At 43.6% G+C, this 24409-nt stretch overlaps 1 protein-coding gene across 2 annotated transcripts in view; it reads left to right on the top strand.

Moving 5' to 3' along the window:
• Positions 1-426: 426 nt before the first annotated feature.
• ZDHHC14 (zinc finger DHHC-type palmitoyltransferase 14) overlaps positions 427-24409 on the top strand; it is a 276340-nt gene continuing 252357 nt past the window's right edge. The window contains exon 1 of one of the 2 annotated variants that reach the window (XM_032651904.1): positions 427-1506. In XM_032651904.1, the coding sequence (XP_032507795.1) occupies positions 1262-1506 (245 nt within the window). In that variant the 5' untranslated portion in view covers positions 427-1261. The remainder of the gene's footprint in view (positions 1507-24409) is intronic. The other variant, XM_032651903.1, reaches the window with a different exon arrangement.

Genomic DNA, 24409 nt, shown 5'->3' with positions numbered 1-24409 from the left:
CCAGGAGTCGCCAGAATGGGTTTGCGTGTTGCTGCGTAAATGTGTGTCCCGAGGCGGCAGCGGCCGCCGGGAATAAACCGGGAGAAGCCGGGAAGCGGACAGAAGTCTGTGGGAACGCGCGCGGCGGGGCATCGGGTGCCCGGCCGGAGAGGCCCTTGGGCGATGCCGGAGGGAGTCCAGCGCCCGCCCCGGGGCCTCGCCTGCCCTGCTGGTGGGCACGGGGGCGGGGACCCTTCAGAGCCCGTGCGGGCTTCGCCCGAGAGAAGGAGGAGCCGGAGGAGGAGCCCGGCGGGCGAGGCGCCGGCCGCCGCCCACCGGGCCGGGAGGAGGCGGACCAGCTCGGAGCGAGGCGCGCGCGCCGGGACTCATCCTCGCAAACAAGTGTCTGTGGCGTTCGCCCCGCGGCCCAGAGACGCGCTCCGCCGCTCCCGGCGGCCCTCCTTGCGCCGGGCCTGGCTCCTATGGGGCCGGAGGGAACCAGGGAGCCCCTGGCCGCGCAGCCCGCGAGCCGCCGCCGCGACCCTCAGCCCAGGCGACCCTGGCAGCTCAGCGCGGGGGCCGCGGACTCGGCTCGGCTGCCAGGCGCGCCGGCGCGGGGTCGCCGCGCGAGCAGCGCTCGGGCTGTCGCCGAGCCTGCTCCTGACAGAATAACGTGCTTGGTTTCCCCACCCCTGGGAGGGGTTGCTGGGGCCGCAAGCTGCCTCCCAGTTTCCATCGCTCTCTCCTGGGGAGGATCCGCCGCCGGGAGGAAGGATTAGAATAAACCTGACCGAGGCGCAGAAGTGGCTCCTGAGGAAGCCGGCGCTGGGGCCGCCGCCTCGTGTCGCCTCTGGGCGCAGCGCTCGGGGGTCGGCGGGCCAGAGCCGAGGCGCGGCCGGAGGGCCGGGGGCTGCGAGGCCGAGCGAGCGGCTGTGCGAGGGGGAGGGCGCACGGCAAGCACGGGGGCGACTGGGCAGCCCCCCGCGCCCCGCGGGGTCCCGGAGCCCCAGCACGCGGGCTGGAAGCGACTGAGGACCGCCGCCGCGGGCTGCGGGCGAGCACCGTCCCTCTAGGCAGGGGATCCGGCTATGACAGCTGGGCTCCCCAAAGGGTTAACCTGGGTGTCCTCGGCAAAGTTGTCGCCGAGCCGGGAGCCCGCGTAGGGGCCGCGGCGCCGAGGCTCTGGGGGCGGCCGGGCGGCCGGCGGCGGTCGTGGCTCGGCGGGGGTCGCGCGGCCGGGGGGCTGCTGGGGGTGTGCGCCCCCAGCCGGCTGCCCTCGTGGATGCCTCCCGGCGGCGGCGGGCCCATGAAAGACTGCGAGTACAGTCAGATCAGCACCCACAGCTCCTCCCCCATGGAGTCGCCCCACAAGAAGAAGAAAATCGCGGCCCGGAGGAAATGGGAGGTTTTCCCGGGAAGAAACAAGTTCTTCTGCAACGGGAGGATCATGATGGCCCGGCAGACGGGCGTCTTCTACCTGACTCTCATCCTCATCCTGGTCACTAGCGGACTCTTCTTCGCCTTCGAGTAAGTGGTGGCGAAAGCTCCCCGACGCCTGGCACCCCTCGCCTCCCCGATCCATGTCCCTCTCCCCTCGCTACTTTCGTTTTCTAGAAGCCTTATCTATTGTATATTGTTAGATAATACAGACCCCGCACTCCCTCTTTTTCTTTAAAAGGTCTGTTTGCTTTTCTGTCCCCGGAGATAATGCAGTTCTGGGTCGGGCTCTGGGAGTGGAGGAGAAGGGAGAGAGGACACTTGGAAGGTGTGCCGGCCTTGTTGCACCCAAGGGTTGAGTGGCACCTCGCAGGTGACTGATTCTTGGCGCGGGCCCTACTGAGTTTGGAGACTAGCAAATCAGCCCAGATGTAGCCTTCTGTGGGAAGCGGGGATGAGGAAGATCCTTAAGTCAGGGATAAACAGAATCGACTTCCTTTCGTGCTCACGAGCTGTAGTGCATCTTGTGAAGCTCAGTTGACTAAATCTTCTACATACCCTCCCTGACTAATGAGAAATCTTGGTTATTTTAGGTCTCAGAGTGTTGGCCACTCCATGTGGCTTGGAAGGATAATTTCATGTTTCGTTCTCCTTAGATGTTCACTCTTGATCAATTTCTGATTTACTATCAGGTTTCTAAACGATTCACTTTAAAAACAGGTTTCAGTAAAAAAAAAATGCTCCAAGCAAACACTTTCCCCTCCCCTCCCAATATTGGGGAACAGGTAAAAGGAGACTGTAGGCCTGTCAGGAAGAGTATGACACTGCATGGTAACTTATGATTCCAGAAACAAAACTTTGGGACTTTAGGGCTTTTATCGGGGAAAAAAGTGCATGCACGTCTTCTCCATTCAGGAAAATCAAATTGGCTGATAGCAACTATCTTCCTGCCAACTAACTAAAGATCTTCTTGTTTGTTAATAGTATTAGATAAAGTCGTTTAACCACATTTCAGAATCCACTTCAATTGCTCTTATCTGGTCCAACATTTGCATTGCAGCTTCTTGTGTAATTCCTGGTATCTTATGCTCAATGAAACTTGTAGCTACTACCCCCTCCCATTGAAAAAAAAGCAATATATTTTTTGGGAGTTCTTTGCTTTTCCTAGCTATTATGGGGCATGATACTCTTTCTGCTTCTGTTGGATAGGGTTAATTAAAAGCTTTTGTGTATGTTTACTTTGTCTGTGGTAAGTATTAATAGGTTCTGACTTTGTGCCTGGTGTTTGATATTCCAAATGCTGTCTCAGTCAGAAATGGATGATCCCTTGACAATGTAATACTTTTCACTTAAAGCCCTGTGACTCTGAGGGGAAACATTTTGTGTCTGAACATTGTGCCGTGATGAACAATTTTAATGGGATTGAGTGAGAACAGGTGAGGAGAGAGATCTCGGATATAAGCTCCTTAACTCCCCCAGCCTTTCTTACAGACAACACCTCCATTTCTGACTATGTAAAATTTCCAGGTCTCTTCTAGAAGGTTAACTTTGGTGCACATTTGAGACTAGTTGGTGGAGTCTGTCTGGGGACTTGGTAACGGGAGGGTAGGGGTATGGAGAGGCTTTCAGAATGATGGCAGAAATGCCGTGTCGTTCCTGCTGCTGCTCCCCTGCCCCCATCCAGAGCCACCCTCTTGTCCTTACAGACCTGGGGAACTGGGGGAAGGGGCCAGAGGTTCTGGGTGATTTTGCAGTCTGAGTCATAATAAATCCCGGCACTGACATGGTGATGTCATACGGTAGAACAGAAATGCCATCCTTCCGGTGGTGGCTTCATTACAGGTGTTCCCCTAGGTAGAGCATATTCACTATGTTCCTCATGTTAACAGTTTCGAATGGATCTATACTGGCATCTCTGCGCTTTTTTAGCAGTGTTAAGAGTGGATAAAATGGATTCATTTTGTGATTGTGTTGCAGAGCTTCAGCCACAAGTGTGTTTCATTTAGGATCGCGACTATTTCATTTTCTCTAGACACCCAAATCCCCACTGTATGGTTAGGGGTCCCCTGCAGTTATTACTTTTACTCTATTTTTACTTTCTTTTACTTTCTTCTTTCAAACACTGCTTTTAACCAAACCATCATAAGTTCATTTTCACCTCATCTCTGTGTGTTTCTTCCAAGAGTTCCCCAAAGGATCACTAGCAGGTTGTTAGGGATCTTCCTGTGTCAGCGTTGTGTTAACGGAGGGCTGTAGGGATAAACATGTGCACTGGGATTTTATTAGCTACTGTCGGCAGCTTCAGTTTTAGATCGGCTCTACATGTATGTGTGTCTTTGGTGTCCAGGAGTGTTGCTTCAGTTGGCCAATTTGAAATTTCAAGAAAATAGGCTCATCGTAACATGATGCCTCAGTCACAGAAAATCATAGGGCTGCTCAAATCATAGAATGTTACGCTTTAGCAAGAATATTTGTCACTGTATTGCTTTTAAGTTCTTTACCATTGCTAATGCCAGAGTGAAATTAAATAACTTTGACCAAATTAATTTGATAGAGACTCAGAGCCCCAATTAGTCCCATGCACGGGAAGTGAAATGCCAACAGGCTAGGAGAGATCGAGAGAATGCCAGTTTTGTCTGTTATCTGTCTGCCTTCCTTCTGCCATTCCTTCAGTTATTTTTTTTTTTTCCTTCAGTTATTTATTGAGCATATACTATGTGGTTGCCTATTTTGATTAATTTCATGTCTAGATAACTTTAATATTAGCAGAATTTGTTTTTAAACACGAGGGTCCATGTTTCTCCATACTGTAACACAAAGGCAAATATGAAATTTGAAAATAAGACATATAACTTCTAAACTTAGTTTTAGACCTCCCTTTCCTGCAACTCTTCTCCACCCCACCTCTCCTTCCTGACCTTGAAGAGATGGACAGGGAACTTTGTTCAAGAGAAGTGGACCTCTTGGAATGCAGCAACAGGTGTTGATACTGTCTTCAACCGTGGAAGAAAGGCAGGGTAGAATGATTTTTCTCACCTTGAAGATGAAGTGGTAGAGGCTTGGAGAGGTTAAATAATCACCTAAGATCACACAGTAATTAGTGGCCAGGCTTCTGGCTGGAAAGCCTGTGACCTTTCTGATGCTCTGTGCTGCTCCTCCCCCAAGTATATAATAGTGGCTACAGGCATGTATGCCTTTCGGAAGGACAGATCCCAAAATTCTTCCCAGAAGTATGACCTTAGACAAATTAGTTGACTTTTCTAAGCCTTGGTTTCCCAGTCTGTTAAATGGGATTAATAATATCTACCTTTAAACGTTGTGAAGATTAAATGAAGTGTATTTAGTACAGTGTCTGATACATAGTACTCATTAAATGGTACATGTTATTAGAGCAGAACTTAGAAATAGCCTCCCAAGGACTCTGGTCACCCCTTTCTGAGAACCTGTGAAGGGCGGAGTATGTGGATTAAGAAGCAAGCATGACAGTGATAGCATATTAGGGCGGAAAAAATGTGGAACTGTGTAGTCTGCGGTTGAACAGAGACCTTGGCGTGAGTCTGAGGGGCAGCTTTGCTCTTGCGCCTTTCATCCAGACCCTGAGCGAGAGCAGTAAGCAAGCCTACAAGAAGCAGGGACTACATCTCATTTCCGTCCTTGGAGCTGCCATCTCAGAATCGAGAAGACAGTAATAAAGCAACTAGAAGAAACCTGAAGCAACTCTCCAGTCTTTGTCAAGTAGGGCGGGGCTATTTATCTTTAGATGTCTTTTATTCAACGTATGTAGTACTGGTCCAAAGTGACAGCATTACATGGCTGTGTTTAAGAGGGAAGGGTGGAAGTTGGCTGCAGTGCTGTGGAGACATCTCACTGCTCCTTGCACTTACTGAGGGGCTGGCTCATCAAACACTCCCTACAATGTCCTCATTCTCACACACCCCAGAATTGCCATTTGAAAAGATCAGTGAACATTATCAATTTCTTCCTCTCTGACTTACACACACATATAGCCCACTTTTTTTTTTTTTCTTTTGCGGTACGCGGGCCTCTCACTGTTGTGGCCTCTCCTGTTGCGGAGCACAGGCTCCGGACGTGCAGGCTCAGCGGCCACGGGTCATGGGTCCAGCCGCTCCGCGGTATGTGGGATCTTCCCGGACCGGGGCACGAACCCGTGTCCCTTGCATCGGCAAGCGGACTCTCAACCACTGCGCCACCAGGGAAGCCCTTCCTTTATTTTGTAACTAAACACTTTAAACAGATAAAGCACTCTGTGGTATATATGAAGGTTACCCAACAACCACCAACATGTAGAGTAGTTTTGTATCTTATAGGTTCTTGTGTTTGGATACTTGAATTTATATAGTAGGACTTTTAAGGATTCTATTGACTACTTGTATTTCACTGTCTTCTCTCAGCTAGTGGGAACTGACATCAAATTATGCAGAAAGGACTCTTGTAGGTTCCTATAACAGGGTAATGATGATCAATTATTTATTGGGCTATATCTACATAACCTGGAGATTTTTCTTTTGCAGTACAATGCTACACATAATTTATTCAAGGCAGAGTTATTATGTCTTAGCAAGAGAAATTAAGGGTTTCAAGGAAGCATGTTCATTGTTTTGTAGCTCAGGTTGTTAGGAAAGGGAAAACTGTGGTGGTCAATAGATGCTTATAATTAGATACACCCAGAAATATGGATCTGATAAAATGTCAGTTGGTTCAAGTAAGAGTTGGGGACTTTCTTAATGCTTTTGTTTAGTTCTTCACTAAATATAAAAGTTGGTCCTAATTTAAACTAATTTTTATAAACTGGATAATCTTCTAGTATTTCTCCAATTCCCCCCCCATTTAAAAAATATAATATTAGATTGATATAGAAGATTATATATAACAACACACATGCAATTTTGAAATAAAATACTTTTCATGAGTATAAAGAGCCCCCATGAAACTACCACTCACTCAAGAACCATATCAATACCAGGGCTTTTGAAAAAAAAAAAAATACCAGGACTTTTGAATCTACTTATATCCTTTGGGTTTCAGCCCTGTCCCATCTTCCTGCCCCTCCCTGAAGTCATTGCTACCTGAGCTAGTCATTATTAATGCCTTGCCCTGTTTTCCTCAAGATTGTTGAATGTATGCATTCCCAAACAATAGGTTGTTTAGTTTGGCTTATTTTTCTATATAAAAAATATAAAGAAAATTTTCTTCTATATATAAAAAAATAATGAAAATCTTTTATTTAAAAAAACTCTCTCTTCCTCCTCTCTCCCTCTCTGACCCATTGAAGAGTAAGTTGCAGATGTCATGCTCTTTTATATCTATATTTTTCAGCATGTAATTCTTAAGAAAAAGGGTGTTCTCTTATACAAACACAGTATTAGCATCAATTTCAGGAAATTTAACATGGATACAATAATCCACATTCAAATTTTGCCTTTGTCCCAATACTGGTGGGTTAAAGTTTATCATCTTGGTATTTGTTTTCTATTTATCTAATATGTTTTGTCTCTTTTCTTCCTTCTTGCCTTCCTTTAGGTGAATTGCCTATTTTTAGTATTCCATTTTATTTCCTTTAAAAAAATGTGGGCTATGTTTCTTTGTATATTTTTAGTAGTTGCTTAAGAGATTAGAATATGCATCTTTACTCTTTAGTAGTCTACCTCCAAATAGTAATATTGTACTTCAGAAATAATGAAGAAACCTATAATGTTATAATTCCACTTCTCCCACCCTTTGAACTCTTATTGTCATATATTTTATATCTGTGTATGATACAAGTCCAGTAATGTTATTATTTAAAAGCAGTCAGTATTTAAAAGAAACATAAATGTATATACATATATAAAATAAATATACTTTAAAATAAAACCTATACAAACATATAAAATCTAAGACACATATACATTTGTACCTATATGAAATAGAGATAATTTTAAATAGAATTTTGTATTTATCCTCACATGTTTACTATTTCTGTTACTCTTTATTTCTTTCATCTGTATTATTTCCCTATGACCTAAAGTACTTCTTTCAGTGTTTCTTGTATGCAGGTCTGCCGGTGACAAGTTCTCTTAGTTTTTGTTTTGACAGTGTTTATTTTGCCTTCATTTTTATTTTGCCTTCAATGTTTATTTTGCCTTCATATTTTCACTGGATATAGAACTCTAGTTTGACAGTTTTTTTCTATCAGAACTTTGAGGATGTTGGCCCATTGTCTTCTGGCTTCTTTTGTTTCCAGTGAGAAGTTAGCTCTTATTTTTTGCATTTCCTCCTGTATGTAACTGGTGAACTTTTTCCCAGGCTGATGTTCTCTTTATCTTCTGTTTTTTGGTTTCAGCAGCTGAATGAGGATATAACTGAGGTGTGGTTTTCTTTATATGGATCCTGCTTCAGGTTTACTAAAGCTTTGGGGATCTGTGGATTGATATGTTGAAGTTTTGGAAAATTTTCATCCATTATTTCTTCAAAAATTTTTTTGTCTTGTTCTCCCTCTTCTCCTGGAACTCCATTTATTTATACATGATACCATTTTATATAGTTCCTTACATCTTGGATTTTTAAAAATTTTTTTCTGTGTTTTTCTTTTATCTCTGTGTTTCAGTTTGACTAATTCCAGTTGGTCTGTCTTCAAGTTTACTGATCTTTTTCTCTCCTGTGTCCTGTCTATGATGAGGCCTCTTTGATACCTTATTTTTTATTTTGAGCATTTCTGTATTTGAAAAACTAGTTTTTCTAACATTAGTTTAAAAAAATAATTTCCATTCTTCTCCTGAAATTATCTGTTTATGTCCATATTTTCTTTTTATTTGCATGTATCTTTTTACTTTTATTTTTTAATTTTTTTGAATTTTATTTTATTTTTTTATATAGCAGGTTCTTATTAATTATCCATTTTACACATATTAGTGTATACATGTCATTCCCAATCTCCCTATTCATCACACCACCACCCCCCGCCACTTTGCCCCCTTGGTGTCCATACGTTTGTTCTCTACATCTGTGTTTCAATTTCTGCCCTGCAAACCAGTTCATCTGTACCACTTTTTTAGGTTCCACATATATGTGTAAATATATGATATTTGTTTTTCTCTTTTTGACTTTCTTCACTCTGTATGACAGTCTCTAGATTCATCCATGTCTCTAAAAATGACCCAATTTCGTTCCTTTTTATGGCTGAGTAATATTCCGTTGTATATATGTGCCTCATCTTCTTTATCCATTTGTCTGCCAATGGGCATTTAGGTTGTTTCCATGACCTGTCTATTGTAAATAGTGCTGCAATGAACATTGCGGTGCATGTGTCTTCTTGAATTATGGGTTTCTCTGGGTATATGCCCAGTAGTGGGATTGCTGGGTCATATGGTAATTCTATTTTTAGTTTTTTAAGGAACCTCCATACTGTTCTCCATAGTGGCTATATCAATTTACATTCCCACCAACAGTGCAAGAGGGTTCCCTTTTCTCCACACCCTCTCCAGCATTAGTTGTTTGTAGATTTTCTGATGGTGCCCATTCTGACTGGTGTGAGATGATACCTCATTGTACTTTTTTTTTGTGGTACGTGGGCCTCTCACTGTTGTGGCCTCTCCCGTTGCGGAGCACAGGCTCTGGACGCGCAGGCCATGGCTCACGAGCCTAGCCGCTCCGCGGCATGTGGGATCTTCCCAGACCGGGGCACGAACCCCTGTCCCCTGCATCGGCAGGCGGACTCTCAACCACTGCGCCACCAGGTAAACCCCTCATTGTACTTTTGATTTGCATTTCTCTAATAATTAGTGATGTTGAGCAGCTTTTCATGTGCTTCTTGGCCATCTGTATGTCTTCTTTGGAGAAATGTCTATTTAGGGCTTCTGCCCATTTTTTGATTGGGTTGTTTGTTTCTTTAATATTGAACTGCATATATATTTTGGAGATTAATATATATTAATATATAGTTTGGAGATTAATCCTTTGTCCATTGATTCATTTGTAAATATTTTCTTCCATTCTGTAAATATTTTCTTCCATTCATTTGTAAATATTTTCTTCCATTCATTTGTAAATATTTTCTTCCATTCTGTAAATATTTTCTTCCATTCATTTGTAAATATTTTATTCCATTCTTCCATCTTGTTTAGTTTCCTTTGATGTGCAAAAGCTTTTAAGTTTTTGATTAGGTCCCATTTGTTTATTTTTGTTTTTATTTCCATTACTCTAGGAGGTGGATCAAAAAAGATCTTGCTGTGATTTATGTCAAAGAGTGTTCTTCCTATGTTTTCCTCTAGAGTTTTATAGTGTCTGGTCTTACATTTAGGTCTCTTACCCATTTTGAGTTTATTTTTGTGTATGGTGTTAGGAAGTGTTCTAATTTCAAGCTATCCAGTCTTCTCAGCACCACTTATTGAAGGGACTGTCCTTTCTCCATTGTATATCCTTGCCTCCTTTGTCTTAGATTAGTTGACCATAGGTGCATGGGTTTATCTCTGGGCTTTCTATCCTTTTCCATTGATCTGTATTTCTGCTTTTGTGCCAGTACCATATTGTCTTGATTACTGTAGCTTTGTATTATAGTCTGAAGTCAGGGAGTCTGATTCCTCCAGCTCTGTTTTTTTCCCTCAAGATTGCTTTGGCTATTCAGGGTCTTTTGTGTTTCCATACAAATTTAAGATTTTTTGTTCTAGTTCTGTAAAAAATGCCATTAGTAATTTGATAGGGATTGCATTGAGTCTGTAGATTGCTCTGGGTAGTATAGTCATTTTCACAATATTGATTCTTCCAATCCAAGAACATGGTATATCTCTCCATCTGTTTGTATCATGTTTAATTGCTTTCATCAGTGTCTTATAGTTTTCTGCATATAGGTCTTTTGTCTCCCAAGGTAGGTTTATTCCTAGGTATTTTATTCTTTTTGTTGCAATGGTAAATGGGACTGTTTCCTTAATTTCTCTTTCAAATTTTTCATCATTAGTGTATAGGAATGCAAGAGATTTCTGTGCATTAATTTTGTATTCTGCCACTTTACGTAATTAATTGATTAGCTCTAGTAGTTTTCTGGTGGCATCTTTAGGATTCTCTATGTATAGTATCATGTCATCTGCAAAGAGTGAGAGTTTTACTTCTTCTTTTCCAATTTGTATTCCTTTTATTTCTTTTTTTTCTCTGATTGCCGTGGCTATTACTTCCAGAACTATGTTAAATAATAGTGGTGAGAGTGGACATCCTTGTCTTCTTCCTGATCTTAGAGGAAGTGCTTTCAGTTTTTCACCATTGAGGATGATGTTTGCTGTGGGTTTGTCATATATAGCCTTTATTATGTTGAGGTAGGTTCCCTCTATGCTCACTTTCTGGAGAGTTTTTATAATAAATGGGTGTTGAATTTTGTCAAAAGCTTTTTCTGCATCTGTTGAGATGATCATATGGTTTTTATTCTTCAATTTGTCAATATGGTGTATCACACTGATTGATTTGCATATACTGAAGAATCCTTGCATCCCTGGGATAAACCCCACTTGATCATGGTGTATGATCCTTCTAATGTGCTGTTGGATTCTGTTTGCTAGTATTCTGTTGAGGATTTTTGCATCCATATTCATCGGTGTTATTGGTCCGTAATTTTCTTTTTTGTAGTATCTTTGTCTGGTATTGGTGTCAGGGTGATGGTGGCCTCATAGAATGAGCTTGGGAGTGTTCCTTCCTCTGCAGTTTTTTGGAAGAGTTTGAGAAGGATGGGTGTTAGTACTTCTCTGAATGTTTGATAGAATTCACCTGTGAAGCCATCTGGTCCTGCACTTTTGTTTGTTGGAAGATATTTAATCACGATTTCAATTCCATTACTTGTGATTGGTCTGTTCATATTTTCTATTTCTTCCTGGTTCAGTCTTGGAAGGTTACCTCTTTCTAAGAATTTGTCCATTTCTTCCAGGTTGTCCATTTTATTGGCATAGAGTTGCTTGTAGTAGTCTCTTAGGATGCTTTGTATTTCTGTGGTCTCTGTTGTAACATCGCCTTTTTCATTTCTAATTTTATTGATTTGAGTCCCTCCTTCTTTTTCTTGATGAGTTTGGCTAATGGTTTATCAATTTTGTTTATCTTCTCAAATATCCAGCTTTTAGTTTTATTGATCTTTGCTATTGTTTTCTTTGTTTCTATTTCATTTATTTCTGCTCTGATCTTTATGATTTCTTTCATTCTGCTAACTTTGGGTTTTGTTTGCTCTTCTTTCTCTAGTTCCTTAGGTGTAAGGTTAGGTTGTTCACTTGAGATGTTTCTTGTTTCTTGAGGTAGACTTGTATTGCTATCAACTTCCCTTTTAGAACTGCTTTTGCTGCATCCCATAGGTTTTGGATTGTTGTGTTTTCATTGTCATTTGTCTCTAGGTATTTTTTAATTTCCTCTTTGATTTCTTCAATGATCTCTTGGTTATTTAGTAATGTATTGTTTAGCCTCCGTGAGTGTGAGTTTTTTACGTTTTTTTTCCCTGTAATTGATTTCTAATCTCTTAAGCGTTGTGGTCAGAAAAGATACTTGATATGATTTCAGTTTTCCTAAATTTACTGAGGCTTGATTTGTGACCCAAGATGTGATCTGTCCTGGAGAATGTTGTGTGTGCACTTGAGAAGAAAGTGTGATCTGCTCTTTTAGGATGGAATGTCCTTTAAATATCAATTAAATCTATCTGGTCTGTTTTGTCATTTACAGCTTGTGTTTCCTTATTAATTTTCTGTTTGGGTGATCTGTCCATTAGTGGAAGTGAGGTGTTAAAGTCCCCCACTGTTATTGTGTTACTGTCAATTTCCTCTTTTATAGCTGTTAGCAGCTGCCTTACATATTGAGGTGCTCCTATGTTGGGTGCATATATATTTATAATTTTTATACCTTCTTCTTGGATTCATCCATTGATCATTGTGTAGTGTCCTTCCTTGTCTCTTGTAACATACTTTATTTTAAAGTCTATTTTGGGCTTCCCTGGTGGCGCAGTGGTTGAGAGTCCGCCTGCCGATGCAGGGGACACGGGTTCGTGCCCCAGTCCGGGAAGATCCCACATGCCGTGGAGCGGCTGGGCCCGTGAGCCATGGCTGCTGAGCCTGCGCGTCTGGAGCCTGTGCTCCGCAAAGGGAGGGGCCACAACAGTGAGAGGCCCGCGTACCGCTAAAAAAAAAAAAAAAAAAACAAAAACAAAAACAAAAAATAAAGTCTATTTTATCTGATATGAGTATTGCTACTGCAGCTTTCTGTTGATTTTCATTTGCATGGAATATCTTTTTCCATCCCCTCACTTTCAGTCTGTTTGTGTCCCTAGGTCTGAAGTGGATCTCTTTTAGACAGCATACAGATGGGTCTTGTTTTTTTATCCATTCCGCGAGCCTGTGTCTTTTGGTTGGAGCCTTTAATCCATTCATGTTTTAGGTAATTATCAATATGTATGTGCCTATTACCATTATCTTAATTGTTTTTGTAGGTCCTTTTCTTCTCTTGTGTTTCCCACTTAAAGAAGTTCCTTTAGCATATGTTGTAGAGCTGGTTTGGTGGTGCTGAATTCTCTTAGCTTTTCTCATCTGTAAAGCTTTTGATTTCTCCATCGAATCTGAATGAGATCCTTGCAGGGTAGAATAATCTTGGTTGTAGTTTCTTCACTTTCATCACTTTGAATATGTCATGCCACTCCCTTCTGGCTTGTGGAGTTTCTGCTGACAAATCAGCTGTTAACCTTATGGAAGCTCCCTTGTATGTTGTTTGTCATTTTTCTCTTGCTGCTGTCAATAATTTTTCTTTGTCTTTAATTTTTGCCAATTTGATTACTGTGTGTCTCGGTGTGTTTCTCCTTGGATTTATCCTGTATGGGACTCTCTGCACTTCTTGGACTTGTGTGTCTATTTCCTTTCCCATGTTAGGGAAGTTTTTGACTATAATCTCTTCAAATATTTTCTCAGGTCCTTTCTCTCTCTCTTCTCCTTCTGGGACCCCTATAATGCAAATGTTTTTGCGTTTAATGTTGTCCCAGAGGTCTCTTAGGCTGTCTTCATTTCTCTTCATTCTTTTTTCTTTATTCTGTTCTGCAGCAGTGAATTCCACCATTCTGTCTTCCAGGTCACTTATCCATTCATCTGCCTTAGTTATTCTGCTATTGGTTCCTTCTAGTGTATTTTTCATTTCAGTTATTGTATTGTTCATCTCTGTTTGTTTGTTCTTTAATTCTTCTAGGTCTTTGTTAAACATTCCTTGCATCTTCTCGATCTTTGCCTCCATTCTTTTTCCGAGGTCCTGGATCATCTTCACTATCATTATTCTGAATTCTTTTTCTGGTAGGTTGCCTATCTCCGCTTGATTTAGTTGTTTTTCTGGGGTTTTATCTTGTTCCTTCATCTGGTACATAGCCCTCTGCCTTTTCATCTTATCTATCTTTCTGTGAACGTGGTTTTTGTTCCACAGGCTGCAGGATTGTAGTTTTTCTTGCTTCTGCTGTCTGCCCTCTGGTGGATGAGGTTATCTAACAGGCTTATGCAAGTTTCCTGATGGGAGGGACTGGTGGTGGTTAGAGGTGGGTGTTGCTCTGGTGGGCAGAGCTCAGTAAAACTTTAATCTGCTTGACTGCTGATGGGTGGGGCTGGGTTCCCTCCCTGTTGGTTGTTTGGCCTGAGGCAACCCAACACTGGAGCCTACCTGGGCTGTTTGGTGGGGCTAATAGCAGACTCTGGGAGGGCTCACGCCAAGGAGTACTTCCCAGAACTTCTGCTGCCAGTGTCCTTGTCCTCATGGTGACACACAGCCAACCCCCCGCCCCCGTCGCCACCTCTACAGGAGACCCTCCAACACTAGCAGGTGGGTCTGGTTTAATCTTATATGGGGTCACTGCTCCTTTCCCTGGATCCCGATGTGCACGCTACTTTGTGTGTGCCCTACAAGAGTGGAGTCTCTGTTTCCCCCAGTCCTGTCAAAGTCCTGCAATCAAATCCCACTAGCCTTCAAAGTCTGATTCTGTAGGAATTCCTCCTCCCATTGCCGGACCCCCAGCTTGGGAAGCCTGATGTGGGGCTCAGAACCTTCACTCCAGTGGGTGGACTTCTGTGGTATAAGTGTTCTCCAGTTGGTGAGTCCCCCACCCAGCAGTTATGGGATTTGATTTTATTGTGGTTGCGCCCCTCCTAACATCTCATTGTGGCTTCTCCTTTGTCTTTGGATGTGGGGTATCTTTTCTGGTGATTCCAGTGTCTTCCTGTCGATGCTTGTTCAGCAGTTAGTTGTGATTCCAGTGCTCTCGCAAGAGGGAGTGAGAGCACGTCCTTCTACTCCGCCATCTTGAACCAGTCTCTTTATGTCCATATTTTCTACTGGATACTTTAACATATTTTTTGTAGTTATTTTGGCGTCCTTGCCTAATGGTGCCGGCATCTGTCATCTCTGGATCTGCTGCTTTTGCCTATTTCTTCTCTTGACTGTGGCTTACAGTTTCTTCCTTCTTTGTATTTCTTGTAATTTTTGATTACGTGCTAGATAGTGTGTGTAAAAGAATTGTTGACCCTTCAGTAATTTAAAAGGGCATGGCCTTCTTTCAGGCCAGTAAAGTGTGTGCTGAGTCAGTCTCATTTGTAATTGAGATGGGTGTGTGCGCTGGTGACTCTTTAGTTAGATTCATTTCATCCCTGACTTTAGATGTTTTGAGGGAAGAATCAGGACTTTCCCTTTAGCGGGGATTGGGATCTTATCCCCGGCAAAACTCTTCATGCTTCACAGCCCAGCACCAGCTTACTGGGGAAGATTTGTTGTTCAGCGAGACTGCCAGCTTTTTGGGTTGCTGGAGAGTTTTCTTTGCAGTCTTGCCCCAGCTCTCTATACCTAGGACATCTCTTTTTGACCGGCTGTTCAGTCTCCGCTTTTGGATCACTGCAGAGTGGCCTGAGTGACGGCCTGAAGTGCCTGAGAGATTTTCTTATATTTTTATGCTCTCACCCCTGCCTTACCCTTGGGGACAGTCCCATAGGTGTCAGGGCGGACGTCTCTCAACACTCCTGCCCTATCTAAGCCTTTGGTGTATTCTTGCTATGTGTTTGGTGAAGATCCACGGGGAAGAGTTGGCTGGTGGCGTAGCCCTACCTTGTGGCTGTGTCTTCTTGGAATTCTAATCCATAGAGCAGTCCACTTGTAGCCATTAACCTAATTAAAAATTTGCCGGTTTCTCCTTTTTCCTGTCTATGGTGGATTCCTGTTCCTCCTGCCACTTCGCTAGGAATGAAAGCTGGGAATGGCCTGACACATTTAGGCTTCTTTGCATCCTCAGCTCCCTGATATATTTTTAAAACTGTGCTTTGTAGCTAATCTGGCTTGTTCTCATTGTTAGAGTGGGAGGGATTGCTCTTACAATTTTCAACTTGTGATTTTTTTAGCTTAATGGTGTGTTTCTCAGATTCATTTATGCTGTTGCATATATATGTAATTAGTTTTTATTGCTATAATATTTGGTTTGTTTAAATATGCTCAATGTATTCCTTATACTCTTTCTAATGTTTCTTTCTTTGACTTCTCACTGATTCTTGGCATTTACTATCACTTTATAGGGTAGAATATGCAAGGCTGCCTCTGCATAGGTTTTGATTTCTTCTTAAGGATGTCCTGGCAATGACTATGGTGTCTAGACCCAAATGCTTAGGCCTGGGTAACTGAGAGAGTTTAGCATGGGATGCAATCTGTTACGCTTTTACATGATAAAATATTTATCAAAATGATAAATCATGACTATCAACTCGTCATTGAAGTTGTATACAATTAAGAGCAAGGTTTAAAGAAATATATATCCTTATGATGAGTGAGGTACTTTATCACAAATTTCACCTTCATCTTCATAGGTTAATTTGGCATTAGTTTTTCATTGATTTTAAGAGAAAACTTTAACTTTTTTCCCCTCACTTGTAATGCTTTGGGTTTGGAAACTCTTCTCTCATCTCATGTGTAACTTAGATACAGCCCCTCAGAGTACCTGTAATTAAGATTCTGTTACCAGCCTCTTCTCATGTAGCTGGTTTTCGTTGACAGTCCTGATAGAAGGATTTCTGATTGAACCAGCCAGCGCTGTTCTCTTATAGACTCGTCAGTCTCCCTGCTCTACTTGAGAGAGAAAAATCTCTTCCCCTGCCAGGATCAGGCCCAGGATGAAGAGAAATGTGATGGCTGTGTGTGTGTGTGTGTGTGTGTGTGTGTGTGTGTGTGTCTCTTTCCCTCGACTCCATTTCTCCAATTTGTAGAGGTTGTCCTATCCTTAATTTTGGCCTGTTTCGGCCCCTACCTCCTTGACCCTTCAGCTGAGAGCTGTCATACCATTAGAATAGACTTCCTTGTTCCCCCACCTCCCCCAGAGATTTTTGAAGTAGACTGGCTTTCAACTATAAGGAGACTATTTTATTTCAGAACATTTTAAGTGTATTTGGAGAGAACAAACAGTTAAGAAATGTGAATTTCCATACATCTTCAAACTGGGCTTTCAAAACTTCTGACTTCAGAGACCACGGGGGCCGGTCTTGCTGTTGAGAGCCATTGGAATGCAACAAGGCTGTGCAAGGTGGCTGATGGAGGAGCGTGTAGCCAACGGCCCCCTAGGGTGGATGTGGTTGGCCTGGAGATAGTCTTATCGGTGGAGGAACGGCTGGCTGTCTAACTCACTTGGGAAAGAGTTTAAGTTTTATAGTCTGCTATCTTTTGATGGTTTTCAGGCGCTTCTCATGAAACAGCTTATTTTAACACAGAACGCTGGAGTCTGTTAGAGGCATGAGTCCTACTTACTGTGATGGGAAATTACTGTCTCTTCTTGTACAGATAGTAGATTTTGTCTTCCTTGACAAAATCCAGTGTCCCTTTTTTTCCGTTTTTCTTTTTCCTTTTCCCTCAGTGGTATAAGAGCCTGTGAGTACGTTTTTTTTGGAAACTTTTTCTTTCTTTAGCTTTTAGGATGTTCATCTTCTACTTACCTGTAGTTACTTCTTTTTTCCCTGTATTATATCTGCTGTGTCCTCCTTGCCCTTAATTACCTTTGTCCATTTCCTGTCTGCCTTTCTTACTTTCTCAAGCGAGTCTGAGCCATCATGGTGACACTCTTACCTCTTCCAATGTGACTTCATCTGTCTCTTGTCCCCTGCTTAGAGCACCTGCCCTCCTGTCTTGCATTTCCTCTTGCCTGTGGAGACCTTTACCCAGATGTCCTCTGATGCCCAGAAAGCAAGGTATTGAAAACCAAATGCATTGTTCATGGCTCCACCATTCTCATTAAAGAAAACACTCCTCCTCGCCAGAGTTCATCCTGGAAGTGTTCTCTCTTTTCACCTTCCTCATATACTTTCAGTTACCACACTCTACTAATCTTTTGCTTTAATGTCTCTTAGGATGTATTCTTCCTGTTACCATACTTATGTAGTAGGTTTCAAACATATTCACAAAATCTTTAACCCTCTTCCCATCAAAAAAAAAGATGGAGTGTAATTCACCCCTCAAATATGGTCCAGCCTTAGAGACTCAGTTCTAAAGAACAGAACATGGCAGAAGTGATGCTGTGTGATTTCTGAGGCTAGGTTAGAAAATGTGGTAACGCTTCCACCTGGTGCATGGGCCATCTCTCTCTCTCTCTTGCTCTCTCGTACTGGGGACATGTACCTTAGAGCCCTGAGCTGCTATGTAAGGAGTCTAGCTATATAATACAGAGACCATGAGGAGAGACCCCAGGCCATATAGAGACAGAGGTGCCCACGGATGCCCAGCTGTTCTAGCCTCTGGCTGTTGGAGTCTTTATGGCTCAGAGGCTAGGTATGTGAGCGTGTGAGCCTTCACATGGTTCCATTCCATGCCTCCCCAGTCAGTCTCTGAGCCACCCTGGTCGAAGCTGAAAGGAGCAGACATGAGCTATCCCTGCCCAGCTCTGCCCACACTGCAGATTCGTGAACAAAATAATGTTTCAAGCCAGTATGCTTTGGGGAGGTTTATTAGACAGCCACAGTAACTGGAAAACTTCACCCCCAGAGTTTCTCAGATGAAGTGTTGAGGCTGGGTTGGAGCATGCAGCAATCCGTGTGTGACAACACTCAGTGCTGGAGTTAGAGAATTTGTTTTTAATTACAGTGGATTCAAGGCCAGTTCCTCTCACTTACCTCCATTCCAACGTGGCCTTGAGCAGGAGAGAAAGGAGTTGCAGCTAGATAAGGCATCCCAAAGCGTGCCGACCCCAGATCTCCCTTGGGAGAGGTGTCCTTTGTCGCATGTGTCCTGGTGGGAAAGTAGTTTAGTCCCAGTGGTCTAGGCCCTCATCACCCCGGGCCACTCTCGGCTTTCTTTCTCAGGTTCCCTTCCATGGTGTGTTCGTTGCATTTATAGTGATAGACTCACATGCCCATTATGTGGAAAAGTAAATCCACACAAAACTTAAAAAGTGGTGTTCAAGGACTTTCTGGATTTCTCCCGCTTTATTGAGTATAGATGAGAACCTCTATTCTCTAAGAGCTCTGTGTTGAGCAGTCCTGTCTGTTTATTTTGGAGAGGGTTGAATGTGGAAACACGGCCCCGATAGGGATGCCTCCCTGACACTGTTGTGAGCTGGATGTCCGCTCTTCCCTGTTATTGAGAAGGCCAGGGACCTGGCTCGCCTGCCTGTCATGCTTCTGACCTACTGAGGCCTTCCCAATAACGGCCTGTGGTGACCTTGTATCTGCAGAGCTGTGCTGCCCCAGAAGTGGGCACTAGACAACCAGTGACTCCCAGCGATCTGATCTTTCAGATTTATATAATCGATGCCATTTATCATCTTGAATGGTACTATTTTGGGGTCTTTTAATGCCATGAATTTCCCATATACACATTCTTGATAACAGATAAGGGCATATTTGAACATATAAGCCAAAGTCAAGTTAAATCCTGCAGCTATATATAGTCTATTTGTCTTTATAACCAGGGAGAAGAATTCTTTACCCAGATTATCTCATACTTACCAACTTGATATAAATTTTCCTGCTTCTTTTTTTTTTTCTGTACGCGGGGCTTTCACTGTTGTGGCCTCTCCCGCTGCGGAGCACAGGCTCCGGACGCGCAGGCTCAGCGGCCATGGCTCACGGGCCCAACCGCTCTGCGGCATGTGGGATCTTCCCAGACTGGGGCACGAACCCGTGTCCCCTGCATCGGCAGGCAGACTCCCAACCACTGCGCCACCAGGGAAACCCTAAATTTTCCTGCTTCTTTTTAAGACAGCAACTTATGCAAATTAAATTCCACAATGGTCCCAACACACACATATAAATGATGATTTCTACTCTGTTTAGAAGACCTACTGAGTTTGTGTTTCTCTTCCTATTCCATTAGCTTTAAGCATATTTTACACAGATATTTCAAAAGGTATGCTCTTGCTTTTTTAAAAATAAATAGATACTGAAAGTCAGAGAACTCTTCATCACAGCATTATTATTTAGTCAGGATTAACATTGTATAAAAAGAAATTATTTCTTCTTTGGCTCAAAATTTAAAAAAGGGTAAAAAGTATTATTTTAAAGCTATATGCCTTTATTGAAGTAGGAAACTATTTCCGTTCTATTTTTCCTTTAGAAGTTGAAGTGGCAGCCAAACAGAGTCCCACTCATTTGTAACTAAACTCTTCCGCCTCTTGGCTGTGGATGGTTACGATTGATCGGGAAAATGTCATCTCCTAGAACGTGAGATTAATATTCTTCTTCATTCTAAAGAAGGTGTGAAATTATTGATTTCACAGTGTTGTGTGAGTTTGTTCCTATCACCCAGAGTTGACCCTAGTTGTTTTCAAGAAAGATCTTAAGCTTTCCTGAGTGGGAGCCCCGAATAAGCATAAAAGGGGAGAGTTCAAGTGTGGAAATAAGTGAAGACTCGCATTCCTTTCACCTCATTCCCTTTCCCGCACGTAAGTTTTCTATTGCTGTCATAGCAAATTACCACACACTTAGTGGCTTAAAATGATACCGATTTATCATCCGACCATTCTGTAGGTTAGAAGTCCACCACAGGTCTCCGTGGACTAAAATCCAGGTGTCAGCAGGGTGTCCTCCTCTGGCAGCTCTAAGGGAAATCCATCCCCTTGCTTTCTCCAGCTTCTAGAGCTGACCTGTGGCCCCTCTCTCTGCCTTCAAAGCCAGCCACAGTCCCTCTCTGGGTGCCTTCCTTCTGTAATCACACCTCCCTCTGCCGACGGCCAGAAAAGGCCCTCCACTTTTAAGAGCCCATGTGATTAGATTGGGCCCACCCAGATCACCCAGGGTAACCCCCCCATCTCAAGGCCTTTAATTTAATCACAGATGCAAAGCCCCTTTTACAATGTAAGGTGACACATTCACAAATACCAGGGGTTAGGACACGGATGTCTTTGGGTGTCCATTATTCTGTCTGCTATACCCCAAGTCCTTGTAGTTTCCATGTTAAGCTGGACTTGAAATGCTGAAGACTTTGATACACCCTGGAGAGAAGGGCTTGTTAATCAGACATCATAAAGTGGGTGCATGAAACGGACCCCTTGATTATTTGCAGAATTCCGAGGAATTCCAAATGAGATGAGGCAGAGTATCTCAGGGATGGACTGAACTTGACTCACCTGATTAATGTCACAGGTAGGGTCCCCAGGGAAGCCGACTCTACAGGTTTACCTGTAGAACATTTTGCAGGGAGCTACACCTACGGGGGAGCAACACCTGTGGGGGACAAAGGGAGAAGCACCGGGCAGACAAGTCACTATAAAGTCTCCGCCGATTTTGCCAGCCAAGGAATCGGGTCTTTATAGCCCTGCGTTAACCAGCGTTAGATGTCAGCTGCCCCAGGAAGGAGGCGAGATCTCCGGTGAGACCACTCTCTCCAGCTGCAGGCAGTTTTCTGAGAGAGACTCGGCTGAAAGCTGGTAGATACCAACGTTCCCCGCAGCTGGGGGAGTGGGTGCTTCTGTCCTGAAAGAATAGGTGGTGGGGTGCGGTCAGGGGTTGGGGGTGGCTATCCGTCTGCCTGACGACAGCATCCACTACAGTTAGGCACAACTGAATGTTGCAGATGGGTCAGCTGCCCAGTCGGATGACCCAGGCTTTGGGGGACAAACCAATTGCAGGGGTAAGAGGGAATCCAGCCTGGCAGGCAGCCGATGGGATCGGGGTGGCCCAGTGATTTAATCTTGTGGAGTTTGGAGACAGGGAGGTGTGTCAGTGGAGGGCAGGGTCTCAGGCCCAAGACTGAGGTTCAGCGAGAAGTTTTGTTCCTGGCGGGTGGGGATGGGGCTGGTGGGGCATAAGTGCCAGGTGAGGCTCCGGTTCTGGAGCACCGTAGATCAGGGCCTCAAGCACAGGGAACCTGACGAGCCCAGGGCGGGGATGTAGTCCTAGGACCGGACACAGTGTCAGGGTGGAGGGGCAGTCGGCTGGCAGAGGGGAGAGCCCCTGATGGTGGGCTGCTGCCGCTCTGTGCCCTCTGGGGCTGCATCTAAGGGCCTGCTGAGTTTGGGGTAGAAAAGGAACATGAGGCTAGAAACCAGGCTGAACTTGGCATGTAACTACATTTCTTTCTCAGTGTATGATAGACTTGTCTCCCCAAAGAAGGGTTTTAAATATTTCATTGTTTTCCTCCCCTCTTTCTACCTTAGACAGGATAATGGGAGTAATTAGTGATGCTCTAGAAAAAGACTTGAAAAAGAACTTTCTCTTCTGAGTGAGGAAGGCTGTGGAAATATTTTATAGGAACACAGTACATTGTATCAAATGAAACTATTTCTTCTTCACTTTAGAACAGATATCGCCGTTGTTATTTATTTTACATGTTTTGGCTAGAGAAAGGCATTCTGTAGTTATAATGACTCCACTGTCAATAAGGCTGCACTTTGCATCTACATTGACCGGCACAAGGGAAGAGGAAAAGTTCTGACTACGTATCTGTGCGATAAACATAAAGTGCAGGTTTGGCAAATAGCTTGCTTACTCTCTCAATGTCCACAGGTTAATTCAGGCTCCAAAGAAAAATGGTTTTACTTGAAGTGTCTGACCTAATACATTAATCAACATAATGAAGACATTTATGAACCTATGTGATTTTTCTGGAGGGAACCTAAGGTTTTTCTCTTTGCCAGATCTCTTTGATCAGACCTTGCTTTCCTTTTTCTTTTTTTAACACATTTATTTATTTATTTTTGGCTGCATTGGGTCTTCGTTGCTGCCTGCGGGTTTTTCTCTAGTTGTGGTGAGCGGGGGCTACTCTTCGTTGCGGTGTGTGGGCTTCTCATTGCCGTGGCTTCTCTTGTTGCGGAGCACGGGCTCTAGGCCCGCAGGCTTCAGTAGTTGTGGCACGCGGGCTCAGTAGTCGTGGCTCACGGGCTCTAGAGTACAGGCTCAGTAGTTGTGGCTCATGGGCTTAGTTGCTACGCGGCCTGTGGGATCTTCCTGGACCAGGGCTCGAACCCATGTCCCCTGCACTGGCAGATGGATTCTCAACCACCGCGCCACCAGGGAAGCCCAGACCTTACTTTCCTGATTACAGCACTTAGGCAAATAGATAAAATCATCCCTCTTAATAGGAGCCTCATTTCCATTCCTTCAGGCCACCTATTTTTTCATATCTTTCTTCATGAATATTTCCCTCTTACTTTTGCTAGTATTTCTTTGTCTCTTTACTCAAGACATATTTGTGTATTTATTGCATGCCAATTACAAGGAGCCATGTGTTGGAGATATATATAAGACATATATATAGGTAAATTAGGGTGCTGTTATCTGTTGTCAGGGCCAAGGTTAGTATTTTCTATATTTAGAATACAGAAATACCATATTCCAGTATCTTGAATAAGCACCATGCCATGAGATAAGAAATAAAGGTGTTTGCATCATCTTCCATGTGCAGTTGTATGTACAGTAGGTCCTCCATACATATTTATAGATTCCACATCCATGGATTCAACCAACTGCAGATAGAAAATATTAGAAAACAAATTCCAGAAAGTTCCAAAAAGCAAAACTTGAATTTGCCACACACTGGCAAATATTTACCTAGCAGTTACATTGTATTGGGTATTATAAGTAATCTAGAGGCGATTTAAAGGATACAGGAGGATGTGTACAGCTTATATGCAAATACAACACCATTTTATATAAGGGACTTGAGCATCCCGGGATTTTGGTATCCTTGGGGGTCCTGGAACCAATCCCCCATGGATGTCCAGGGACGATTGTATATGTCGTTTCTTCAGCTAGGCTTAGACCTCTTCTCATGCATTTGTGCCTTTTCTCTCTTAAGATTCTTGTTTCAAAGGTACAAAGGCAGTTGTTATTGTCACTCATGAAGAAAGCAGACTCCCCCAGAAGGTTAATGGGTTTGTGATGAAGAAAGATCTGGAACCAGCATCTTTTGTCTTCTGTATACTTTCCACCACTGGTGTGGACTTCTCTGCCCGGCTGACCCTGACCCAGACCAGGGGTCTCCCACAGGCTCATTCCTTTGCAGGAGGCCATGCCTCATCTTACCCCTTCTCCATGGACCCCTTCCCAGGGAACAGGCTGGCTGCATTGCCCTGATCCTGACGTCACACACTGTGCCCACTGTAGGCTCAGGCCCAGGGCGGGCTCCCCACAAACACTAGTCAGATTACTTTGAAAAGGGACACGGGATGGTGATATTTGGTGCAAGGAGAGTTTTGCTCAGAATCAATTGTGTTGTCACCATCAGGGCTGGATTAAAGGCTTTCAAAAGCCAGAAACACTAAGAAGTTTATGTGGCCAACCCCCTTTCCCACCACCAAAAGTAATGTATATGCCAAAATAAATTGTAAGACACAAAAACATATTTTTCCAATTCCAAAATTCTGAGGAAGTTCACTGAAGCTGAACTTTTCTCATTTTTTACTCCCTTGTCCCATGGACTTCCCAAACCATTGTGTGGTCTGCCCTCGAGGTAACCTGGTGGAGGTCTCACTGTGGAGAGTTGCCAGGGTGGAGCCAGGGGCCAGCACTGCAGGACTTTCCTGGGCTTCAGTGCTCCTGCCACCACTGCACTCCGA

The sequence above is a fragment of the Phocoena sinus genome, chromosome 12 (genome assembly GCF_008692025.1).
Source record: "Phocoena sinus isolate mPhoSin1 chromosome 12, mPhoSin1.pri, whole genome shotgun sequence".
Taxonomy (NCBI): domain Eukaryota; kingdom Metazoa; phylum Chordata; class Mammalia; order Artiodactyla; family Phocoenidae; genus Phocoena; species Phocoena sinus.
Note: the sequence above shows the minus strand (reverse complement) of the source record. Positions and strands in the feature narration are given on the sequence as shown.